The sequence below is a fragment of the Vombatus ursinus genome, unplaced genomic scaffold (assembly GCF_900497805.2).
Source record: "Vombatus ursinus unplaced genomic scaffold, bare-nosed wombat genome assembly UNPS02014786.1, whole genome shotgun sequence".
Lineage (NCBI taxonomy): Eukaryota > Metazoa > Chordata > Mammalia > Diprotodontia > Vombatidae > Vombatus > Vombatus ursinus.
Window position 1 is genome coordinate 10071124 of NW_020954564.1, and position 23750 is coordinate 10094873.

The 23750-nt window shown below is 36.3% G+C and overlaps 1 protein-coding gene across 6 annotated transcripts in view; it reads right to left on the reverse strand.

Annotated features, from left to right (window-relative positions):
- Positions 1-4823: 4823 nt before the first annotated feature.
- Positions 4824-23750, reverse strand: part of LOC114047054 (N-acetyllactosaminide alpha-1,3-galactosyltransferase-like) — a 124490-nt gene continuing 105563 nt past the window's right edge. For all 6 annotated transcript variants that reach the window (XM_027867738.1, XM_027867737.1, XM_027867739.1 and 3 more), the window contains one exon: positions 4824-7513. In XM_027867738.1, the coding sequence (XP_027723539.1) occupies positions 6820-7513 (694 nt within the window). In that variant the 3' untranslated portion in view covers positions 4824-6819. The remainder of the gene's footprint in view (positions 7514-23750) is intronic.

The following is a 23750-nucleotide window of genomic DNA, read 5'->3' on the forward strand; positions in this document are numbered from 1 at the left end:
AGGCAGGACATTGACTTAGAAAACCACATACTAACATTATCTATGTTCTATTGTATTTTTATTTATTTCCTTAAATGTTTCCCCATTACATTTTAATCTAGTTCAGGCCATACTCAAGAGTGTTGTGGGCCATATGTTCCCTTGGGCTGCATGTTTGACACCTCTGGTCTAGACTGTGGGGCAAATTTTCTGAGTGAGGGGAAAACAGTGGTTAACTCTGTGATGCTAGTTGACATTTTTGGGAATTTATTTCCTACTATAAATATGTCCTTGTCAAAAAAACAGACAGATGTAAGGATGGATGAAGCTAAAGGGTGTCAAATGGCTCCAGGCTCAAAATGAGGCAGCAGGAAGACTAACAAAAATGCTAGTGGGATCTTTGGCCTAGTGCTCAGAGCACTTAAAACCATAGTCCCTCTGTTCTTATGATTCTCAGAGTGTATCTGGATTAGCATGTTCACTTCTAGGAGGGGCTTGGACAAGCTAGCGCTTCAGCTTTTTTTTTACTTCATTGTCTATGGTACCTTTTAGCAAGAGGTAGTTTCCTTGCTTATCTCTTTCAGTTAGATTTATTTCTACTTTTGCTTTGTCTGAGATCATGATTTCTATCCTTGCCTTTTTTTAACCTCTGCTGAAACATAATAGATTTTGCTCCAGCCCCTTATTTTTACATTGTGTGTGTCTCTCTGCTTGAAGTGTGTGTCTTACAAATAACACGTTGTTGAATCCTGGCTTTTAATCCATTCTGCTTTCTACTCCCGTTTTATGGATGAGTTGTTCCCATTCATACTCGCAGTTATGATTACTGTGTATTTCTGTACATCCTATTTTTTCCCATTTAGTTTTCTTTTTGCTCTGTTCCTCCTCAAAAGTCTGTTTTGCTTCTTATCACTGCCTCCCTTCTATCAGCCTCTTGATCCTTCTCTTATCCCCTTCCCTTCCCATTTCTATGTTGGATAATATAGATTTCTATATCCAACTGAGATTGTATGTTATTTCCTCTTTAAGCCAATTCTGATGACAGTAAGGTTCAAGCACTGCCCAACACCTCTGTCATCTTCCCTTCTACTATATAAGCTTTTTGTTTCTTATGTGAGATAATTTACCCCATTCTACCTCTCCCTTTCCCCTCCTCCCAGTGTATTCCTCTTTCTTACCCTTTAATTTTTTTGAAATCATCCCATTATAGTCAACTCATACCCCATGCCCTCTGTCTGTATATACTTCTTGTAACTGCCCTAATACTGATCAAGTTCTTAGATGTTACAAGTATCATCTCTCCATCTGGGAATGTAAACAGTTTAAATTTGTTGAATCTTTTATGCTTTCTCTTTCATGTTTACCTTTTTATGCTTCTCTTGAGTTTTATATTTGAAAATAAAATTTTCTATTCCTTTCTGGTCTTTTCATCAGGAATGTTTGAAAGTCTTTTATTTCATTTAATATCCATTTTTCCCCCTGAAAGATTATACTTGGTTTTTCTGGGTAGGTGATTCTTGGTTGTAATCTTAGCCCTGAAAAATTTTACATTTTAAGCCTTCCAAACCTTTAATGGGGAAGTTGCTAAATCTTGCCTGATCCTGACTGTGGGACCACAATATTTGAATTGTTCTTTTCTGGATGCTTGTAATATTTTCTCCTTGACCTGGGAGCCCTGGAATTTGGCTATAATATTCCTGGGATTTTTTATTTTGGGATCTCTTTAAGGAGGTGATGGAAAGATTTCTTCAATTTCTATTTTACCCTCTCTCAGGGATAACAGGGTAGTTTTCCTTGATAATTCCTTGAAAGATTATGTCTGGGTTCTTTTTTTATTCATGGCTTTAAGGTAGTTCAATAATTCTTAAGTTACCTATCCTGGATCTATTTTCTAGGTCAGTTATTTTTCCAAGGAGAAATTTCACATTTTCTTTTATTTTGTTCATTATTTTGATTTTGTTTGATTCTTTCTTGATGTCTCATGGAAACATTAACCTTCGCTTGCCCAATTCTAATTTTTAAGGGATTATTTTTCTTCAATGAATTTTTGTACCTCTTTTTTCCATTTTGTCAATTCTGTTCGTTAAGAATTCTCTTCAGTGGATTTTTGTACCTTCTTTGCCAAGCTGTTGATGCTTTTCATAATTTCCTTGCATCACTATCATTTCTTGTCCCAATTTTTATTCTATGTCTCTTACTTGATTTTTAAAATCCTTTTTGAAAATTTCTCCAGGAATTCTTGTTGTGCTTGTGTCCAATTCATATTTTTTTCCACTAAGGCTTTGCTTGTAGTTGTTTTGACATTGTTAACTTCTTCTGACTTTGTGTCTTGATCTTCCCTGTCACCATAGCCACTACCTTTCTATGGGTTTTTTTTGTTTTATTTTTTGCTCATTTTTCCAATTTCATACTTATAACTTCATGTTAAAGTTGGGCTATGTTTCTAGGGTGGAGGGCACACTGTTGTGCTGTTGTTTTCAGAGTTTGTTCTAAGTGACTGTAAGTTTTTGGCTCCTCTAAAGTGGTATGCTCTAAAGAGAAGTGTAGTCACTGCTCTCTTGGCCTGTATTCTGGTCTTTGCCCAGGAAGGACCTTATTCTCCTGTTGCTACAAGTGCTTCTGTAGTCTTTGGAACTGTGACCTTGTATCTTGCTTTCCTGCAGTCACAAGTGCTAGTGTTTCTGCCTTGAAACTGAGATGAGGGTCCTACTCCCTTGTGAGCAACCACAAGCACTCTTCTCTGCCCAGGAACTGTGACCCAGGGTCCCTGCTCCCCTTCCACCCTGAGCACTAGTGCTCCTTGTCCCCTGGGACTGTTACTCAAAACTGCATATGGGCAATATAAAGGGTCCTGAACCCAGCACCAGCAAAGGGTCCCTTGTAATTTCTAATCTCTGACTAGTTATCCAACCCCTTAACTCTCTATGGGCTGAGAGCACCAGAAATTGCTGCCTCTAAGGCCAGATGATGCACTGTACTCCACCTCAGTGTGACATTTTCTGCCAATCCCCTACACTGTCTTTGGCTGGAAAATGGTTTCACCCCAACCTTTTGTTGGTTCTGCCATTCCAGAATTTGATTTGAGGTGTTATTTTAAAGTTATTTGAGTGGAATTTGAGAGTTGGGTCCTTTATTCCACCATCTTGGCTCCCAAAATTGGCCCCTATATTCTTAAGGGAGGATTTGTTCTAGGCATACAAGGACTCTCAATTATAACATGAGACTGCTGCTTTCCTGGCAGCAAAACACTTGAAGCAGAGTAGATGCCCATCAATTGAGGAATGACTACAACGATGGTATATGAATAAAATGGAATATTATTTTATCTTAGGAAATTACAAATATAAAGAATAGTCACAGGAAATAATGAAGTAAAATCAGCAGAACCAAGAAAATAACATACACAATGAGTGGTTTAAATGGAAGAGACAAAAAACAAAAAAGAAGAAAGAAATCATACTATGTAGTTGCTGCATAATGACCAAGCTTGGCCCTAAAGAAGAGAAATAATTCCCTTTCCTCACCTCTTTACAAAAAATGGTAGAGTATGGGTATGGAACACTTCATTTATTTACAGATTTATTTGATGTGACGAGTTTTGCTGAATTGCTTCCCTTTCCGTTTCCCTTCTTATTCTTTATTATAAGGGACGGCTTGCTGGAAGGGATACAGGTAAAGATATTGGGAAATGAAAGTGCTGAGAAAAACAAAAGGTACTAATACATTTTTAATAAACAAAATAACAAAGTTACTGGTCAAGCACCATGTGTGGTAGAAGGAAGTGGTAAATATGGAAGCTTTAGCTTTCAAATAAAATAGAGAATAAGGACAATAAAAGGTTTTTTTTAAAGCATCATCTTAGAAGGCATTTACTCTACACTACTCCACTCATTCTAGAAGTAGGAATGCCAACATCATCTTTACATATGGATATAATTAGCAATAGAAATGATATTAAAGATGATGCTTTGCTAAACATCTAAGAATCATAGGACCTTTGCATTTGACAAGCACCTCAAACCTAATTGTTATCTCTCCCATTAGCATGTGGGAATTAGATAGTTTTCATTGAGAAAAGACTATTCCTGCCTTTCCTATTTCTATCCCAACTCCCAATAGTACTTTGTACATAGTAAGTGCTTAATAGGTGCATCTTTCATTCATTCATTATTTATTCATTCACTCACTTCAGTGGTATTCTTCTAGCTCTATTTTTTCATCTAATTTTTATATTCTACCTATTAATGATTATACAAACCTGCAGAGCCCTAAAATGAACTGAACCCCAAATTCAATACGGCCAATTTCATCCCCTGAGAGTACCACCAATACTGTCAATTCTCAATTCCTTAGGAAAGAGATGCATGCATACAGGCAATGAACACTTATTAAAACCATCTACTATGTGCCAGGTACTGTGCTAAGTGTCAGAGATACAAAGAAAGGCAAAAAGATCGTCTCTGCTCTCAAGGAGCTCACAGCATAATAGGGAAAGACAACACATAAAAAGAAGCCAAAAGGAGGAGAAGGGAAAAGGCACTTAACATTAGAATACAATGAAGACACACAGGCAGCTAAGAAATGATGAGAGGGCTGCCCTGGGCCTCTTTCTTAAATGGAGGAAATGGGAAGAACTCTCAGATATTCACCCTCCACCTTCTCCAATCAGATAGAAGGAAGGATCCCAGGGAAGGGGATACATGAAAGAGATAAGATTTTTCAGAGTTGATGAAATTTTGCAGGAAGATTAGTTACTGGAGGCAATGAAATCCAGGAGGTCAGTTCTGTGAAAAACGATGAAGTGGCTGATTGTGGCATGCATAATCAATGAACACACCAGTACATTCTGAGAAAATAATTTATTTTGTTTTACATCTTAAATGATATTAAAAGCTCTTAAGAGCAATCATTAAAGATATACTGAATTTGTTTCAATTGGAATTCCAATGACTCTTTCCTTAAAAAAAAAAAAAAGCAAAAGAAAACTAATCATCAACTCCCCTTAAAGTTGCCTCTTAAACCTGATACCAAAACACTCAGGATACATCATGTTGAGTACAGGGTGGATAGCTTAGTCCTTCTTCATCCAAATTTAGTCTAAAATGGATTGACTAATATTTACGGAGCTCAAGAGGGCTTTGACTGACATATGATCTATTTTCCCCTGCAGGTATTTAAAATTTTATTATTATTATTTTTACAAAGAAAGTGTTAGATAGGGAGAGGAACAGGAGAATGTTCATGTTAACCACTGTTACACTGTGTCAAAGTAGCCCCTGCACAGTAGTTAGCACAATATATGCAATGACAAATAGGTCCTTGAGGAACTTATTTGGATACGGAAAATAATTTGAGCTGGAACACATGAGAAAGCTAGGAAAATAAATATCAACATACATTCCTTCTCCTGCCTTCTCAGTGAGCTAGTGGCTCAATTACCAATGAGATCTAAGGACATTTATAGTCTCTCTCAGAGGATACTGATGTCTTTTGCCAGAATGATGGCTATTGGAAAGGCTAACATTGCCATCTGTATTTGCTTTCATAATAATTCACATGGAATTCCATTTTTGAGGGCCTACAGTCATTCACTTGGTGTCTTTTGCTTCTTTTACCCTGGATGCTCACTAAGACATTATCCAATCCCTTGAAGTGGTCCAAGTGGCACTGGCAGTGATAATTAAATAATAGAGCATTTCCATAGGCTTTCTCTTGTTTGGAGGAAGTCCAGGGTAAAGAACTTAAAGTTTCTTGCCCTCTCCTTCTAATCTCCATTGGCCCTCTCTGTCTCTACTTTCTCTCAACTTCTTCTCCTCACTCACAGTGTGAAAACTACAAGGTGGAAACTATAATTGGGGCAAGTATGAAACAACACACGCAGAAGGAAACACTGGCCATTGAGAGTCATTAGGTAGCCCTGTGAATTTGTTGTGTCCACTGGAAGTAAGGATACCTTCCTCACTCCTGTAACACAGGTCATCAAACACCAGTCTCATATCTCCAACATGTTCAGTGCACCAACGGGATCTAATGTAGCAGTGCCACAGACCAGTCACCAGACTCTTATTTTATATTTTCTGGCCCCTAAAGATGACTTAACACTCACTTAGGAGCTAATCTGCCTCTTGCTGAATAGATGTTTAATACCTAGTCCTGGAAGAGTCATTGAAATAAAACCCCTGGGCACCATTATGAAAACTCATGTTCAGATAGTTGTGTCTCCTAATATTTTTACAAACTTTGCAGATGAATACATCACTATCTGATCAGGAATGACCACAGTCCTCAAATGGGTTCAGGTAATGTGCCATTGATAGTCATCTAAGAATTGTAAACTTGGGTTGTGTCATAGCCCATAGTACTTATAAAGTATTGGCACAGGCCAGATGTCACCATCCTTCTTCAGGCTGGCTGAAGACAGCGACACATTACAAAGTCATAAGGAACCAATCCATGACTTAGACCTTCCTTACCAACTTTTGGATGGTTGAATTTTACTTACAGAATAAGAGTGTTTCTGGCTTTGCATATTTATGACATAATCTATTTAGTCATATTTTATTAAGGTCAAAATATTTCCCCATTACCCACAGTAGATTAAAAAAATCAGTGTGTATTTACATCTAATTTCCATAGATAGGTTCTTTATCCAGTATCACCCATGCAGAAGATTGAAAATTATAAAGAAAAAAGAGGTTTTGTGAATTTGCTTTTGAGTGAGGTGATGACTTTTTGTAATTTTTTTGGCTTTACTTTTTTTTTAAGTGCAACTGCTTTGAGGAATTAGCCAGAATGGTAGGCACTCTAATCCAGAAACTTAATACCATCCCATCAAAAATATCAGGAGTTATTTCTCACCACATTATACTCTTTTGACTGCCAAGCAATCTTGACAAGTCTAATGTCTGAGGAGGTGCCTATATGGTAATCCCAGCAGTATTCTGGTGATAAGATTTTTGTGGGTTTATTGAGAAGGAAATACTTGTTGAGATGGCTTTCATCATGCCACTCAGCTTCAATGTCATTTTTCTTGTCCTGAAGAATTCCCTTGAAGCATTCCTGGGTGAGGTTCAAAACCCGAAGGGGTGTGCCACCAAAAATGGCTGCATGGTAATAGAAATCTCCCTGGCCAAAAGGGATGTATGCTGCAGACTCAGGCCTTCTCTCATAAGTGAACTCACTGGGATCAGCCTTATACCACCATGCCTGGAGTTGAGCTACTGACTCACCCAGAGTCTCCACCCCAAAATCATCCTTGAAGATCTGATCCACATCCATGCAGAAGAGGAAGTCAACTTCATACTGGATGTGATTTATAATGTGTTCCCCAATGATTTTCATACGCATCATGCTAATATCCTGCCACCTCTTCTCTCTGTTGATTTCAAATACTTTGAATGTACGAAGGGGACCCAGCTGTATCCAAGGTATCTTAGAGTAGTCATCCACCATGATGTAAAATATGACTCTCTGGCCAACCATGAAGTACTTCTCAGCAGACGTCATGAATTCCTCCAAATATCGATCAAGGTACCTGTGAAACAAACCATAAATAAGTTAAGTTATCCCCCTAGATGATGATAATGATAAGTTTTAGTGATGTCATGCTGAGCTATATAAAGATAGCATCTATATAGTGCTATATACACATACATATATGCTATCTTATTTAGTCTTCTCAACAACTGGTGAAGTAGGTGCTATTATTAAGCCAATTTTGCACTTTAGAAAACAGGTAGACAAAAGTTTGAGAAGAAATTTTCTGAGAGGCAGTCTGGGGGACTGGGGGCCCTCACTCAGTTCCTAGCTGGTTCACCAACTGTAGTCATAAAAATATGTGTTAAAGAGAAACTGATGCACAAAGTTATAAGCAGATCAACTTATTAGTATGGCTAGCAAATATCAATAAATTGGATCCAAGACTCTTTAGTAGTCAAGGATACATCTGACAGATCAAAGACTTGTCCATAGTCACACAGCTAATAAGTTTCTGAAACAGGATTTGAACTCAGATTTTTCTGACTTCAAATCTAACATTATAGCAATTGTACCACCTAGCTCCTTCCCATTTTCTCTCACAATTGACAGCATGGATGGACTTTGGATGGATGGTCTATCTAGCTACCATAATATTTTGCTTCCATGTCACAATTTATCACTTGCAAACCAGAATGCACCCAGAAGGGTGACCATGATGATAGGGAGTACATAAAAAACTATGCCATATGAGAATCACTTGAAGAAAATGTATATTCCTATGTAAAACTGAAAATTGATGCCCCATCTTATTTTCTATCATTTTCAATTTATTATGTATTAATTATCAATCAATTCATTATGTATTGATTGGCCCCCTCATTATGTTACTTTGAACTCCCTTAAGCCTGAAACTTCAGTTGCCTATTGTGAAATTATATAACTGAAATTCTGTGGTTTAATTATTGATTGAGAATTGTATCTAATCAGTATATCTAGTCAGAATTAATATTTGTGAATCAAATTCAGACTTGATTGCAAAAGCCCTATTAGTAAAATCTATAAGAGTTTAACTTCTGTATACCTCTGGGATAAAATCCAACCATAAAAATTTAATCTGTGAGCCTTTGCCGATCATGGAGGGAGAAGAGTCAATCTTGTGATAGGATGTCTGCCCACCACGAGACTCTCTGAAGGATGTTAGTCATGGGATTTTGGTCCACCTGGTGAGAAGCTACTGTGAACAGCCCCAACCAATCAGGACTAAAATGTGTCTATATAATTACTGTGTAAATACTATGAAGAACTGATCTGTCAGATGTATCCTTAACTATTAAGGAGTCTTAGATCCAATTTATTCGTATTTGCTAGCCATACTAATAAATTGATCATGCTTATAACTCTGTGTTTCAGTTTCTCTTTAACACAGATTTTTATCACTACAGTTGGTGAGCCAGCTGGGAACCAAGTGAGGTCCCCCCCACCTCCACCCCCACCAGCTGCCTCTCAGAAGAACTCTTCTCAAGACTACCCTGGAGGTTGGATTCACCAGCTTGGCCTTGATCCAGATTTTCTTGGAGGCAAGGTAAGCTCCTGAATGGAGATCTTTATTAACAGAAAAAAAATAGGAAAGTCTCTAGGGCACTTCAACAGTTATTATACAAGTAGAATTTAAATTGATAAAAAAGTGTTAAAACTGATTATAAGAACTAGATTTTTAGCAAAAGTTTCAAAGAGAAAGTAAAATTCTTAATGAAGAGGGGTAAGGATGAAAGAAAAATGCATAATACCAGGAATTTCTTTTTTACATTTTCAGCTGGCAAAGCAAAACAGCCAAGTTATAACCAAGTTGTAAATTCTCCCTTAAGTGGCAGTGGGCCAAAGTAAAATGGCTTTTCTAGTGATAAAACAATTGGCTACTTAAATTCATTAAGTTTAATTGGCTTTTCTAAATTGGCTCAAAATTGAGAATCAGTCTCTGGGTCCTCCTCTGTACTATTAAAATCCTAGTAGGGCAATCCTGAAGACCGTGTTTCTATACAACTGGCTATAACAACCTATAGCCAACTGAAAGGAGGAATTGTCATATTCCATTTCTTAAGTGGGATGAATGGGGGATGCCCTCTTCTATGGGGGCACACTGTAGGGTCACTTGTGGCAACTTCCTAATAAATGCCCTCTCAGAGTCACTTGTGACTGCTACTGCTGGTTTCCCACTCAATATCCCTTTATGAGTGACAGGGGTGGGGGCAGATACTAGTGTTTCCAAATGAATCCGTTCCCCCACCCCCAGGAAAACTGCTTAAATCCTAGAGTCAAAGCAAGCCACCAGTTCATCTGGGAATGACAGTTAGCCATTAAATGAAGTGACCTTTGGTCTAAGACTGCTAGAGATTCAACTGGTAAACAATTTTGGCCTAAATTTGACACTTTTGATTATTGTACATTACAGAAACTAAGAATGGCCATTGCACAATCTCACCCAAAAAGAATGAATCATGTTTAAATTTGGTGTGGGCCAGCCTTGTCTGATGGGACATGCCTACTGCTCCTTAAAGGGCTCACTTCTGACTACTCTGTTCTGACTGTTCCCTCCTCTTTTGCTCCTCCACCCTATTTGTCTTCCACTATGGTAAGAGAACTAACCTCTTTCAGACAAGAAGGACTAGCTGCTGGTGATTTTATACCATGATGTCACCCAGCCTGGAAACATGATACCATTAAAAGTCTTTCTTGTTATATCGGAAATGCCCAAATATGAAAGAAGAGATAAAAAAAATGGACACCTAGGCAGAAACCTCAGGCAGTCTTGGCCACTACCAAAATACTTCCTCCTTTTTGAGCCTTGCCAGGGAACCTCAAGAACAGGAATGCTTTTGTTGCACAAAAAGGGGGGCATTTTGCTAGAGGTTTCATTAGACTTATAGAATACTAAAAATAAGATAGTGGGAAGACCTAAACAGAAATTTAGAATATTAGAGTGTGGGGGTAAGTGTCTTATCTGTGCTTTGCACTAATCTTTACTGGCAAGTGTTTTCCAGGTGTTTCTTTTGTTCCGTAGTCTGACAAGTGAACCTAGTTTTTTCATTTAGTCTGATCAGCCAAGGAAAAAGGAATATAGAAAGTGAAACTTTCAGAAGTCTTCAGAAAAAAAAAAAAACCTGTCTTTTCTCTCTATATGTCCAACCCTGCCCAAGCTGGAGACAGAAGACAGATTTAAAAAGATCTTTTTTTTTTCCTGGCCCATAAGGAAAAAAACAATTAGAGTATAAATTTATACCCAAATTGTAATTTTTCTACTGAAAATTTCTAAATTGTGATTTGGATGCTTTATGAGTCTTTTGATGAGTTTTGGGGGTACCAGTCTGCAGAGATTGTTTAAATAGGAACAGAAATTTGTAAAGTTTGATAGAAAAAATGGGCAGATCTATTAGATTACTTTTTTTAAAAAAAAAAAGGAGAAACTTCAGGATGACGTGAAGTTTAAATTGCAAACTGGTTTTAAAGTTATAGTTTGAATTTTAAGAAGTGTTTCAATAGCCATGAAATCTGTTTAAAAGAGATGCAGTTAAATAGGGATTCAGAGAAGTGTTAAGAAAATTAGGAAAATATTACAGGAGAAATTAGAGTAAAAGTTCTGTGAGTTTAAATAATTCCACAACTCAGAACTTAAAATGAAATGTTTGCTATGTAACAGGAAAGTAATATGTTGGAATATTAAAGACTGATATGAGATCTCTAACTGATCAAGTCTCACTTTTATAGTGGGTTCTGCTTTTCCAACTGCAGGATAGTAAGACCAGTCATTTCGCTTTTGAATCAGCAGAACATTCCAAAGCAGTTTGTAGTTTGTAGGTTTTTTGCTGGAATTAGTTTTAATTTTTGTGTAAATTCTTTAAAAGGTACACTTAAAAACTGTATTTAAAGGGAATGACAAATTTATTGCAGAATGGAAATGAGATTTTTTCCGATTAAAAGGCAGAACAGGAAAATTTGAGACCACATTCAGTTTCCTCTTTCCAAAAGAAAAAAAGTAAGTCAAGTTGCAGTCTATTTACCCTTCTGTTGCATACTGCTTTTTTTTTTCTTTTTGTGCTTACTGCTTTTAAACACCAGGCAAACCCTGTTATTGGTCCCTACATTGGGACTCCCAGATCACATACTTCTGGTAAGTTTTATAACAGTATTCAAATTGCAAAGGGAATGTAAATACTAAAGTGTTCCCAGTTTCTGATTTGACCTCAAGAGAGAGAAAAATTTACTTTAAAATCAGGAAGCTACTGAAAAGTAAATAAAAGTTAATGTTCTGTAAAGGCAGTTAGGGTAAGAGTTATTGAGAACAGAATTTAACAAGAACATAACATTATAGGAGTTAAATGTGCTCACCTAATGTGTCTGTATGAATGCTCAAATTACAAAAGATCAATTAAAATGAGTATATAGCTCTAAAATACTAAAGTTTTGAGAAGGCAAAGTAGAACTTGCAAATTATTTAAGGACAAATAAACATTTTATGGGATGAAATAAGGAAGCATACAATATAAAACAAAATTTATCAGTTAGAAGTTTATAAAATCATAAAACAAAGCACAGTGCTTTGGAATATCTACTACATGATACATTATAAATTAGGTTAAGGAAAACAGAAGAAATGGACTTAGCTTTTGAGTGATTTTAAAGGAAATAGAGAAAAAGTTAAACCCTGAGCCCTTCAGAAAATTATAGTCTGCATCAGACACTTTTTTTCAGTAATGCAATTCCTGTTAACTCTATATGAAGTCAAAACTGTGTTTTAATAAAAGCAGGAACTTTAAATCAAGAAATTATTATATCATAAAGCAAAGGATCTTTCTAACTCAAATCATCATTGCCAATTCGGCAGATTTAATTATGGATCAGAAAGGATAATAATCTGTTTTACTATATAAGAATTAGTGAAATTGGTTGAAGTCATTAGGGAAGGCTACATCAATCTTTTTAGTATAAGTACACTATCAAAAGGTGTTCAGTTGTTCGAGTCACGCCCAACTCTGTGTGAACCCATTTAGGGTTTTCTTGGTAAAGACATTGGAATAGTTTGCCATTTCCTTCTCCAGATCATTTTACAGATAAGGAAACAGAGGCCAACAGGGTTAAGTGACTTATCCAGGGTCACACAGCTAGGAAGTATCTAAAGCTAGATTTATACTCAGGTATTGCTGCTCCCAGGCAGGCCCAGTACTCTATTCCACTGTGCTACTTACTGTTGTTTAATTTATATTTAATTGTTGTAACTAGAACCAATGTGATGTTCACGATTGCATTCTAACAGTTGAAGTCTCATCATCACTTTCCAATCTGAGTTAATTTTTTAAAATTAAAGCTCAAGCTAATTAAAAACAGTGAGTCCTGACATTTGAAATCCTAGTAGTTAATGACCCTTGTGAAAATTGAGATTTTAAATTGTTAACATTAGTGGTTATACAGCTCTACTTGATTTAGTTGAAATTTGTTCCAAACACTAAATTAATGTGCTCTCATGTGATATATTCTCCTATTAGGAGAATTATTGTAAATATTTACAAAAACATTTTGTGTTCTCTTCTAAAAATCCATAATCTTGTTTATGTCACTGGCATAATTTTTCTTGTTATTTGGGAAATCATTGTATAGGGATTTCTGTTAATTTAAAATCATTGGAAAATTAACTCCTCTTTTGATGACAGACAAAGCTAAAATTCCTAACTGCTAACTTTTTAATTAGAGATAATAATTCAATAACTTATAGTATTGGAAAATATCATAAGCTTTGTAAGAGGCAATTAGGAACCAAGATCTTTCACAGATAAAGAAAAGTGCTTACAAATTTCTTTATAAAGACTAATATTTTTGGACTTTAGATGTGACTAGTATGAAAAAGATGAATTTTCTACAACATTATGTAAATTACACGTTTAAGTACCAGCATCAAAAAGGAACTTGCTTTTATATAATGCTATTAGATTATAAATTGAGGAAGGAAAACAGCTAAAATATGAAGAAAACTCTAGATAGTAATAGTAAGTTATTGATGTGAGAGGAGTAGAAGACATCTTTTAAGGTACCAATGTCTGTGACCTTCCTGTGCCATAATTGAGTTCTAGAGGATACCCTCCATTACTGCCAAGTAAACTTCTTTGTGAAATAAGTGGATAAATGCTTCTCTAGCATAATAGAGGTTAACTTTTAAAAGGAGATAGATGACCTCTTCTCCAAAGTGACCCTGCTTATTACATGTTGTGACACTACAATGAGGAGCTATCTCTTAGCCAAAGGGAGGAAACTTAAACTCCGTAGTTGTGGCTGAGGGAGTTGTATTTGGGTTTGACTATCACTTAAAAAACAATGTGACTGTAATAAATTCTTATTGCCCCAAAAGTCTCAGAGAACAGTTAAACTCTCAAACACATTAAACTTTTGCAACTATTTCCAACAAACAGCTCCTCCCAAAGATGAGGAAACACGGACTTTTTTTTGGCCACTAGCTTTAAAAGCTACAACTTTCACCATTATACTTTCTGGAAACGATTGTTCAGGTCCTCATGGTAAGCCTTATTTACAAATACAGTAAGTTAGAGTGTACAAGGTTTTGTTGGAATCTTAAGAGAAGGATTCAGACAGTGCCTTCCTCGTCCTATAACTGTAAAGTGCTTACCACAGTGCCTGATAGGTGGTGAGCATTATGTAATTGTTGGCTACCGTTATTGAGTTATTTTGAGGTTCTGAAACGAATGAACTTTTTATGTAAAGCAATGTGGAAATGTGTTCAATTGAATTAGTGTCACCCAAATTGTAAGAAGTTTTGTTTTCTGTTTTACAATACATGAGATTGTGTATGTTCTGTCATATTATGCATTGGGCTGTCTGGTTTTCTAACTAGCTATGTTAATTATTAAATGAGGTATTTATTTTTTTAAATGGTTAGTAATGATAACTTACTTATTGGCGACTTTTGACTGAATAATATATACTAGTATAGTACTACTACTATACTGAGGAATCATTTTAAATTGTCATTTGAATTACAAATAATAGAGACCATTCAATGCTTAACCTTATTAACAATAAAGAAGACATTTTGCCTGATCTCCTAAGGTTTTCTTAACCCACCACATGAGTCATATTTTTAGAGTTGATAGTTATAGTTTATAGGAGATTGATACTACAACATCCTTTTATTATGTTAATATGATTATAATATTTTCCTAAGGGGAGAATGAATTAGAATTAGATTTAGATAAAGATAGATAAAAGATGAAGGTAAAATTTTTTGAAATTAAATGGAGTATACAATTTTCAGTAGTAACAAGATATATGTGTTCACAACATTGGCTCTCAAATACAAATGATTTAACACACAAAGGGTTCATTTTACAAGTCAGGCCCTCATGAATTTCTTTTTTTAGGATTGATAGCAGTCTTCATATAAGATACAAGGTTTGGATAAAACAGTCAGAGACACATGGGACTTAAATTCTCTGAAGTTTCAAGTGTGGGTTCCATATTTGATGTTCTATAGTTCACCACCTCAATTAGCTACTAAATTGTATTAAGATCTGTTTTGTAAAAGGTTATAGCAAGAACACCTAGGAACTCTGCAAGTACCTTTGAACCAGACAAGGAGCCCTTCTACAAAGACCCACCTTCAGAGCTGCCATCAATTAAGACCTACTCCAGAATGGAATCATGAGAAGTTGTTTCCAGGAACCACATGAAAACCTGAGACATTAGAAACTCAACTGGAGATTAAATGGACATTGGAAGTGCGCTATAGGGGTACAAAGGCACTTGAGAATTGTATTACCTAGAACACATGTAAAATCTTCCTTTCCTACACACTACTGTCCCTGTAAAGTTAGCTTATGGAAGGGGACTGCCCCCAGTGGATGCTGTCAATGCACTGGCCTTAGGTAACAAGGCTTTAGCCTGCTCATCAAAGCACTCTTGAGTTAAGGGAGCCTGTTCCTGTCTAGCTACTATGACACGCAGATGGAGAAGGCATGAGAGACTTATCACCTTTTGCTGATTCATTTCTAACATCATCAGCAGCAGTAATAATCAAATCTCTTATGACTGGCCTTCCATAAAATGCTGAACCCTTTAATTATTGCTCTCTATTGCCCCATTGCTAATTTAATTCCAGCGGATTCTGATCATTCTAATCATATTAATTTGATTTATAGATGGTAATTCATTGGAGACAAGTCTCAAAGAACCAAAGGTGGAAATGTGAAATTGAAAATTGATACCTCACCTTATTTTGTATCATTTTCAATTTATTATGTATCAAAAATCAATCCACAATGTATTGGTTGACCCCCTCATTATGTGAGTTCGAGCTCCTTTAAACTTGTAATTTCAGTTGTCTATTGCAAAATGATATAATTAAAATTCCATGATTTAATTATTGATTGAGAATTGTATCTAATCAGAATCAATATTTGTGAATCAAATTCAGACTTGACTGTATAGGCCTTATTAGTAAAATCTATAAGAGTTTAACTTCCCTATTCCTATGGGTTAAAATCCAACCACAAAAATTCTCATCTGTGAGCTTTTGCTGACCATAGGGAGAAGATGAGTCAATCTGGTGATAAGATGTTTGCCCACCATAAGAATTTCCAAAGGATGTTTGTTGTGGGACGTTGCTCTACCTGGTGAGGAACTGATGTAAGCAGCTTCAACCAATAAGAGTGAAACATGTCTGTACGATCACTGTGTAAATGCTATTAAAGAGTTGTTCTGACTGTCAGATGAATCCTTGACTACTAAAGAGTCTTGGATCCAATGTATTGGTATTTTCTAGCTATACTAATAAAATGATCATGCTTGGAAACTTTGTGCCTCAGTTTCTCTTTTACTTCTCCCAAATTTTCATCATAACACAGCCTGGAGAAGAGAAAATTTAAAGAGGCAGGTTTCAACTATCAAGATGAAACTCAATAAGAAGAAACTTCTGAAAAATTAGACCTCTCTCAAAGGTGAAGAGGCTACCTCAAGTGGTAGTGTATTCTTCAGAATCAATGAAGGTTTTCAATGTTTAGTTGAACAACCACTTCTAGGGGATGCTGCAGAAGTGATCCTTATAATAGTTGGGAGATTGGACTAGATGACTTTGATGTACTTTCCAATATGAAATTCCAGTGTATTATCTTTACCTCATCAGTGCCTCATTCTAAATAGCTTTAAAAAATCCATTTTAGATTTCAAGTCATTTTGCTCATCTACTTCAGAATTTTTCCACAGCCTTTCTCATCCTACTAGAAGCTGTGGATAGAAATGTCCCATGCCCAAGCATGGGCCTCAGTAGAAACTAAATCAGTACCTTATTATTAACATCAGCTCAGAGCCTCCATAATTCTTCTCATAGGCATCCTGGAATACAGTCTTTCATATTTGGTCTGAAGATAGGAAAGTTATTCTGAGTTCAACATGTTCATCATAAATTCTACTTTCTGATTTTGTTTAATCTGCATTTACTTATACCAGTTCCACTCCTTGTTAGCCATGTGACTGTAAGCAAGTCATAAGCATAGGATTTAAAGGTGGGGAGGACCGTTGACCGGGAGGACAACTGAGATGAGTAACGCCTCCCCCCCCAAACTCTAAAGAAGAAACTGAAGTTTAAAGAGAGGACAGTGAATTGCTCAAGGTCACACAATTTGTGAGGAGTAGAACTAGAATTCTAACTAGTAGAAAGAAAGCAGCATTTTAAGGCAAGCTACTTACTTAAGTCCCAGCCTGGCCATTTCACTGAGCCCAAATTTCCTTATTTGTAAAATGAGAGTAAAAATCAATGGCCTCTACAAACTTTACATTAACACAGTGCCTGACACATAATAGGTACTTAAAATTTTTACTGATTGACTGAAGGTCCCTTCCAGATTTCTAAAAAAATTAATTTATTTTATTCTGAACTCAACAAATAAAATAATCATTTCCATAACACAGTAAAATAGAAAAAAAAAGATGACTGCATATGAAACTGCAAATCTATTACATGCAACTTGCTATTCCTTTTAAATATATGATAAAGTTATCATGGAACTTCCCCCTATCCCCCAAGATGGCTACCATTAAAAATGAACAAGTGTATATATATGTAAAATCATTCTATTTATCAGTTCTTTCTCTGGATGCAGACAGTGTCTTCCTTCACAGGGTCCTTGTAGTAAATTTGGTTATTTGTCATAGTCAAAATTATTTAGTCCCTCAAAGTTGTTCTTAAAACAATGTTACTACTACTGCATACAATGTTCTCTTGGTTCTGCTCATTTCACTCTTCATTATTTCATGCAAGTTTATCCATGTTTTTCTATAATCATCAAGCTCCAGATTTAAATCTATTATCCAATGATCTTTCATTTCTCTATAAATTTCAGTTTCCTCATCTTTAAAATAGAAAGAGTACATGTACGGTCTACCTTATCTATAATAAGTAACTTAAAAAAATATAAGGGGTTATAGAATTAGAAGATATGATCTAGAAATAACTCTAGCTGTGGGACTTGTATTTTAAGGATAGAGTTACAGTTATTTCTGGAACCTTGAACAATGACTTAATCAGCTCTGCCATTGTTTCCAAATGGGGTGTGTCAATCTTTTTCCTTAGGGTCCCACTCACCATTTCTTAACTTTCTGGACCAAGTTTCCCTTCTCTAACCACCACTCCCAGAGAGTATGGTTTTCTTCATTATTCTTCCTCCTGGGGTGGATGGGGGTGGGGAAGGAAGGGACAGTCTTTGCTTTTGTACCTATAAGCCCAGGGTGTTAGGCACATAGCAAACGCTTAATAAATGTTTTCATTCATCCATTCATTCACTAAGTACTGACCACCAGGGGGCAACAGGATACCACATTGTTAGTCTATTCAATTACTGGATTCCCTTTCTGTACAGATCCCCTGCCTGAGTCTCCCACCTCAACTATCATTCTTGTTGTATTCTGCATGAGAGGTCAGTGCTTAAGGAACATGAATGCTTATTTCTTTCCACCTGGCACAGCTCTTATGACTCATGCAAAGGCATCCTTATCAAATTCAGAGAGTTAACATATCAGGGGCCAAAGTTGGGCTCCCCAAAAGAATTCAATGGGCTACAACAGTGGATGACAGTGGTGAAATTTAATAGGGGTAAATGTAAAATCTTATACTCAAAAAAAAAAAAATCAACATCACAAGTACAAGACGAGAGGGAGTAACCAGACAGTTGCTCATCTCAAAATGACATGCAGGCTTGGGAGATGGATCCAAGATGTTAGAATGAAAGGACCAAAGGAACTGGATTCCTCATATCCTAGCCCCCAAACAGGGCAGCTTTAAAAAAAAATACACACATACTAAAAACCTACCAAGATAATAATGGTAAAATGATATTTCATTATACTCACATACCACCATTTATTGATGATTTCCCAATCAATGGCCATTCACTTTGTTTCTAGCTTTCCATTACCCTCCCCCCCGCCACACACATACACAAATCACAGTTGGTTTTTCAAGGAGAAAAAATCAAGGACACAGAAGCTGACAAAGATATGTGAGCATAAATGCAGAATTATTTTCTCTAGCAAAACTCAAAAGAATTTGGATAGTTGCTGATGTTGAGAAGTTTATAAAGAGACATAGCCACTCCAATGAAATACTTGAACTAATAATTTCCTAAGAAAAAGAGAAAGATAAGTATTTAAACAAACATGATAAAAAGCAGCATGAGAACTGTAAGTATAGTATTAGCTAAATCACTAAAAGTTTCAGAAGAGTGCTTCAGAAAAACAGAAACAAAGAAAAAGGAGGGTCAGTAGGGGAGTGGGATAATTCCAAAGCTATGCTCCTCTATCTTTGAGAAAGAAGTTCAAATTAAGGTAGACAAACAACAAATCTAACAAATTCAGCAAAACAATGGTAGAATCTTGTGATTTGGTGCAGAAGGGAATGAGTAAACGGAAGCTAAGATACAGAATGGCTATTATCAAGTAAATAGAAAGATCAGTACAGTGTAACCTTATGTGAAATGTGTAATAATGACCATGCTTGGCCTTAGAGAAAAGATAGAAAAATGCACCTGCCTGCACTACCTCCATTTTTTTTAAAAGATAAGGAAATTATATATGTGAAAGGTAAAATACGCTATCAGACACAGTGTCTGGTTTGTTTTGCTGAAATGTTGCTTTTAAAAATCTTCATTATTAAAAAAAAAGTTTACTGGTGAGGAGGCATATTCAGAAATTAATACTAAATACTAAATTAATAAAATTGTCATTTTATTAATAAAATCAACTATTCACATTAGTAAAAGCAAAAGGCATCCCTAAAAATTTTTATTTGACTGTGATTTTAATTATTGTCCCTTGGCAAATGATATCTTTACATCTTCTTTAGGCTTATGGTATTTTCCCCCCTTATCACTGTAGCTTTGGAATTTAAATATAATATTAACAGGTGTGTTAGATCTTGGTTTCCTCCTCGAGAACATATTGTCAATTCCTTCTGTTTTTATTTCTCCAAATGTTTTTAACTAATTCTAGGAAAATATATTTGATGATTTCCTAAAATGGATCGCCCAGAGATCTTTTGTTTTTCTAATTTCTCTAGGATGTAGGTAATCTTGAGGTTGTTATGTCATGATCTATCACTTAAGTCTATTATTTGGACCTATATGCTCTCTGATCATTTGGAAAATTCAGTGATTTTTCAGGCTTTATTTGTAGCTGCCATGCATTGTGTGCAATTCCATTTAGTAAATTTAGTAGTATATAGTAAATTTGTTTTCAATTTATTAATAAGTAAGCATCTATTAAGTGCCTACTATGTTCCATATACTGTAGTAAGCACTGGGGATTAAAAATACAAAAGACACTTGCTGCTTGTGTGAATCTTACCTTGTTTTTTGGGGATATAACATTTTTGAGACAAGCAAATGCAGTAAAAAATACATAAAAGGTAACAAGAGAAGGCACTAATAATTGAGGAAATCATTAACATTTGGGCTGAATCTTGAGAGGAACTACCAATATAAAGAATTGGAAATGAAGAGGCAAAGCAATCTAGGTATGGGGAATAACTACAGTAAAAGGCACAAAGATGGGGAGATGGAATATTATGTATGGGAACAGCAAGCAGGCTATTTTGGTTGTAGCACAGAGCACGTGAGGCGAAGTAACACGTAATCAGCCTGGAGAATTAATTGGAGTCCGATTATGAAGGGTTTTCAATGCTAAAGAGAGGAGTCCATATGTTTGCATTTTAACTAAGACATTAGGGAATCAATGAAGCTTCCTGATTGAAAGATTGAGCTGGTTACACCTCCATTTAGGAATATCAATTTCACACCCAGATATTGGATTGTAGAGATGCCAGACTAAATGTAAGAAGACCATTTAGGAGACAATTGAAATAGTGTAGGTGAGAAGTGATTGAAGTTTGGACCAGGGTAGTTGTGACACGAGTAGAGAGAAGGGGATTGATGTGAGAGGACATAGAATCAACACAACTTGGCAATAGACTGGCTATGGGAGTGAGTGAATGAGGGTGAAGAACTGAAAATAAGGTTGCAGACCCTGGTTACCAGAAGTGTGGTGGTCCCTTTAACAGAAATAAGGAAGCTAGGAGGGATAGAGAAAAGATAATTTCTGTTTTCAACATGTTGAGTTTCAGATGCTTATGTGACATTCAAATAGGAATGTTAAATAGATATTTAGAGATTCAGAACACAAGTTCAGGAGAGAGATGAGATATGGATATATAAATTTGGTAGTCACCTGTTCAATAAACATCTATTAAGCACTTACTATGTGCCTGGCATTGTTCTAAGAGTTTGGGATACAAAAAGAGGCAAGAAACAGTCCTTGTTCTCAAAGAGCTTACAATCTAACTGGGGAGACAAAATGCAAACAAATATATGCAAAGCAAGCTACATAGAGAATAAATGGGAAATAATTAAAAGTAGGAAAACACTGGAATTAGAGAGTCGGGGAAGATTTACTATAGAAGGTGGGATTTCAGTTGGGACTTAACAGAAGCCAGGGAGGTCAGTAGTCAGAGCAGAGAAGGGAGAGTATTCTAGGTGTGGGAGACAGCCAGAGAGAATGTCCAGAGACAAGAAGTAGAGAGTCTTGTTTGTGGAATAGCTAGGAGGCCAGTGTCACTGGATAGAAGAGTACATGTTGGGAAGTAAGGTGTAGGAAGACTGGAAAGGTAGGAGAGGGGAAAGTTATGAAGGTCACTGAATGACAAAAAGTATTTTGTATTTGATCTTGGGGGCAATAGGAAACACTAGAGTTTATTGAGTAGGTGACATAATCGGACTTGTATCTTAGGAAAATCATTTTAGTGGCTGAATGGAGGATGGACTGGAGTAGGAGGACACTTGAGGCAGGCAGACCCACCGGCAGGTTTTGCAACAATCCAAGCATGAGGTTATGAAGGTCGATTGGGGAAAGATGGGAATATCAGGAGAGAAGAGGCCATATTCTGAAAAGGTTGCAAAGATGAAATCAACAGGCCTTGGCAACCGCTTAGATGTGGGGGGTGAGAGATGGTGAGAGTCCAGGATGACTTCTATGTTTATTCTACAGTAAATAGGGAAGGTAGGAGGGGGAGGGTCTGGGGAAAAGATAATGAATTCAGTTTTGGACATGTTGAGGTTAAGATGTCTACTGGAAATCCAGTTCAAGATGTCTGAAAAGCTGTTGGAAATGTGAGATTAGAGGTCAGCAGAGGAATTGGCGCAGAAAAGGTAGATTTGGGAATGATCGGCATATAGATGATAATTAAATCCATGGGAATTGATGAGATCACCAAGTGAAGTAATACAGAGAGAGAAGAGAAGAGGAACCAAGACACATCTGTGAGACGCCTATGGTTAGAGGAATCCAGGAAGAGGCAGTGATGTGTGATAATTGAATGCATGAAAGCTAATGAGATCACCAAGGGAACGTACACAGAGAGGAGTGAGACCAGGATGGAGCCCTGGGGCACATCAATGCATCAGGGTTAGGGAAGGGATTATGGAGATGATGCTGAGGTGATCTAATGTCTGGAATTGGTGAGGAGGGGGCTCAAGAGGGATGGCCTCAATTTTTCCACCTAAGAAGAAGGTGAGGTCTCCTGTTGAGAAGAAGCAGTCAATACAGAGATGGTGTAGATATATGGGGGTGAGAAATGTGATATTTTTATGGAAAAGAGTAAAATGATTGGCATATAGCAGTAATGACCCAATAAGATTGGATAACATAAATCTGTAGTGGAACTAGTCAGCATTACTGTGGGCTGGCCTTCAGCAGCATTGACCCAGCAATAGTGGAGAAGGCAGATAATGTATGAAACACCAGGCAAAGTGAGATAATAGACAACAAGACAAAGGAGAAAGGGATTAAAGAGCCAAGGGGCAATGCAACGTTTAACTGGTTAACTAAAGGATTGAGATTTTGAAAGAAGAGTGTGACCAGAGCAGGGTTGGTAGCCCAGAAAAGCAGGGAAGGGTAGAATGACTATAGGTTTTGGTGGGTTAGAGAATGTAAACATTAGGGGTGAAACAAGAGGAAGGCTAGAAAAACATAAGTAAAAGAAGAATTTCAGAGTAATGTGGATTGTGGAGGTGGAATACCCAGGGTGTTAGTAGTGGTTCTACTAAGTTTAAATTAATACCAGAAATAAGAAGAATAAGGTGTTTGTTCTCTTCTGACAGAATGAATGAAAATGAGCTTAACAATTATAAAATGCAAATGTGCTAAACTCAACCAATAAAAACAAGATTACTTACAGAAAAAAACATTTTGTTCAGAAAGCTCAAAACAGATTTCAGAATTAAGAGGTAGTTTAAAATTTACCACTCTATCACCAGATCATGAAAAAGACAGGTGAACTAAAACCAGAAAGCATGAAAAGAGATAAAGGACATTTATATTATGCAAGGAACAGTGCAAAATTAAAATCTAACAATATTAAATACATACAGACCTAATAATTCTACAGCAAAATTAGTAAATAAAAAGCTCACAGCTTTGCAAGAAATAGAATTTTTTGAAATGATAAAGATTTCAGTACTAATAATCCATGATAAATTCAACAAAAAGATGAATGGGGGGGCACAGAACTGAACAGAATATTAAAGCAAATGAGACTTCATAGATGTATGGAGGGAACTTAACGGGACAATTAAAGAATATACTTTATTTTCTATTGTTCACACAACTTACAAAAATTTATCATGTGCTGGACCACAAAGAAGACACAGGCAAATGCAGAAAAACAGTTTGCATACTTCATTTATAGACAA